General features: G+C 38.2%; 1 protein-coding gene across 1 annotated transcript; it reads left to right on the top strand.

Moving 5' to 3' along the window:
- On the top strand, positions 1-1,142 carry LOC146628249 (uncharacterized). Its single transcript, XM_085357677.1, has 2 exons — positions 1-339; positions 732-1,142. The coding sequence occupies exons 1-2, from the start codon at positions 79-81 to the stop codon at positions 1,140-1,142; spliced, it is 672 nt and encodes a 223-aa protein (XP_085213803.1). The 5' UTR covers positions 1-78.
- Positions 1,143-2,874: the final 1,732 nt, after the last annotated feature.

Below are 2,874 nucleotides of genomic sequence, written 5' to 3'. Positions count from 1 at the left end.
TGATCTCACAGACTGGCTCCACGGTCAACTCTGTCGTCACAGCGCATTAGTGGAAAAGGTTAACTACAGACTAACAGCATGGCCAAGGGAACGAAAGCCAAAAGAAAGACTAAAAGTAAGAAGATCACCTTGAAAATGGCCCAGAACTGCGTGGAGCTGACATTGGATGGTAAACGCCGACTGGATCTCACTTTCAAGGGGATTACAGCTGTTCCAAAGTGCATCCAGAAGCTCTTTCACATGGATGAAGTGGACCTGAGCAGGAACATGATCAGAAAAATTCCAGATTTTATTGCTCAGTTCATCAAAATGACTGTTTTGGATTTGCACAGCAATTATGTGAGTGTGACAGATAATGTCTAATGTTTACAACAACTCTTTAAAAGTAGGTAAATAAATGGTAGCTACTGTATAGCAGCAATACTGTGGGGCTGCTACACAGTTGTTGTGTCACACTATTTTAAATAATTTTAAATAATTAAATATTCCAAATATTTAAAATTAAGCCCATTAAAAAAACAACAACAACCTCTAGATTAAAGTACTAATCATCAAAAGCCAATCATTAAATAATCACAAACATACGGGGACACCTTAGAGACCCGCTAACTGTAACTAGCCTGTTGGCAGCTGTAGTTTGCCCATTTCAAAATTGTACCATGGTTCGTAACTATGTCCATGTTTAATGCACCAAAATCACCATCTGTTAAAAAATGTGTTATTGTTTCTAGCTGGAGGAGCTCCCCGTGGCTATCGGCTACCTGCAGAACCTTAAGGTTTTAAACCTGTGCAACAACCGTCTCACAAGCCTCCCAAGTGAGCTCGGCCTCCTGAATAAACTCCAAACACTGAACCTGGGTCTCAACCAGCTGGAAGCTCTTCCTGCCTCCATTGGTGCACTGGAGGACCTCCGCCACATTGGCCTTTTTGACAACAGATTCACCCGCCTCCCCAGCTGCCTCTTGAAGCTGAAAAAACTGGAGAGTATCAAGATGGACAGGAATCCAATTATTGCTGAGAAGATACCCACTGAGAAACCAGTCAGTATTTCAGAGAGCTTTTACCTAGTCAAAGAAAGCTTCCTGTGCAAAGAGTGTCTGAATAGGTGCCAAGCTGAGAGGAAGGAGCTGAGGGAGGAATAAATACCATACTGTGTTCTTAACTCAAGAGTGCCTTTCACTTACAGTACTGCATGTTACTCTGATCTGTACTCTACATAGTACATAGATTCAATTAATATCAGACAGTAACAGAAAACTTTGCAGTTTCCCTTGTAAGTGTATTTAAAGAATTATATTTTTACACACATTTTATACAATTACTATGCTTATAACTGCATGATAGTTAGATACAAATAAAGTGTTTTGACAGTCTGTTCGGCCTAGAGGGCAGCAGAGAGCACCCTTATCTCTGAGTACCTGTCACTGGCTTTAAACATTTAAACATATTTCATGTTATTAAACATACAAACGGTATCTTTTCCATGTGATCATAATTCATTCATCATGATCATCATCATATATGGAAAAAATTATGTTCCTGAAGTCTCTAATAAAATAATAATAATAGTAATAATAATAATAATAATAAAAGTAACAATGTTTTATGTACATCTCAGTCAAAGGTCTAGCAAGAATGAGGTTGTTTATTCATTTGCTTACAGTATTTCACATTACAAAATATCTCAGTATAATGTAGCATTAACTTGACTTTGAAATTATCTGTCAGTGATACAGTAAACAAGATACAACAACTGTTTATGTACACTTGGGGTCTTTCATGTCTCCTTAACAAAAACAAAAAACAAAATCCTCATTCAGATATCTGTCTTCCATTCGATGGTATGTGTGTGTATGTGTGTGTGTGTGTGTACACTTTAGTTTTTGACAATATAGTACTTAAAGAAACACACTCCACTTTTTTTGGAAATAGGCTCATTCTCCATCTCCCTCAGAGTTAAAAATGCAGCGTCTTCTTTCCGTAGGTTAACAGGACTTTGGAGCGGGATCTTAAGGGATGGGGCGTGGCCGGAATTTTTGCTCGAGGCGCCATATTAGCAGGCCAAACAAATGCTTGCTGTGTGGTCCGTTGTACACACACAGACACGCATGCACATTTACACACACATACCATCATATAGAAGAGAGATTTCTGAATAGGGATTTTTTTTGTTAAAGAAACATGAAAGACCTCAACTTAAGGTTAAGTGTATAAACTTGAACTTGAAACATCTTTATGATGTAACCGAAAGAATCATGAATCTGAAAAGCGACATTTCTGGATTTTATTTTTGTCGACTTATGAAGTTATATATATTATTTTGTATATTTTTAAAATTTCTTAAGGAGAAGATTGCTGTTTGGCTAATTGGTCCTAACCAGTTACTGTATAAAAGATGAACACTGTGACAGCACTTCCTCCCATTGTGCGAAAATGAAGCCAAAATATCCCGCTTGTGGGCGCTGCCATGTTCCACTTTTGGAGCCAGAGTCTGCTCAGTAGTAAAGTGTGGTGGAGCGTCTCTGGACATGACCGCGAACACGCCCCTTTACGCTTTTTACATAGCCCGGCTGCTCCGTCTCTAATTCTGCAGGGTATGATGACTGTTATTTAAAGCTACTAATTAAAGTGTTTATTTAGATTAAAACTTATCATACAAAACATGCACTCAAAAAAGGTCCATCTAAACAAACCTGTTTGAATCAACAGGCCTCTGTACCCTGTGTTGCAAAGAGTTTTGTTAAACTATATAAAAAACATGAATTTATCTTGCTGGAGAGCACATAATACACATGACAGATTACACATCCAAGCTTTAATCATCATGTCATGCCTGTGGGAGTTACCTGGAAAAAATGCAAAGACTGACTTAAC

Source organism: Diplotaxodon limnothrissa, linkage group LG7, assembly GCF_057381915.1.
Source record: "Diplotaxodon limnothrissa isolate DT_005_m linkage group LG7, D_limnothrissa_male_GT1.1, whole genome shotgun sequence".
Lineage (NCBI taxonomy): Eukaryota > Metazoa > Chordata > Actinopteri > Cichliformes > Cichlidae > Diplotaxodon > Diplotaxodon limnothrissa.
Note: the sequence above shows the minus strand (reverse complement) of the source record. Positions and strands in the feature narration are given on the sequence as shown.

Excerpts from the sequence above, each read along its gene's own strand:
- LOC146628249 (XM_085357677.1), top strand. The coding sequence starts at position 79 with ATGGCCAAGGGAACGAAAGCCAAAAGAAAGACTAAAAGTAAGAAGATC. Across the intron at positions 340-731 it reads TGGATTTGCACAGCAATTAT|CTGGAGGAGCTCCCCGTGGC; the intron begins GTGAGTGTGACA and ends TATTGTTTCTAG.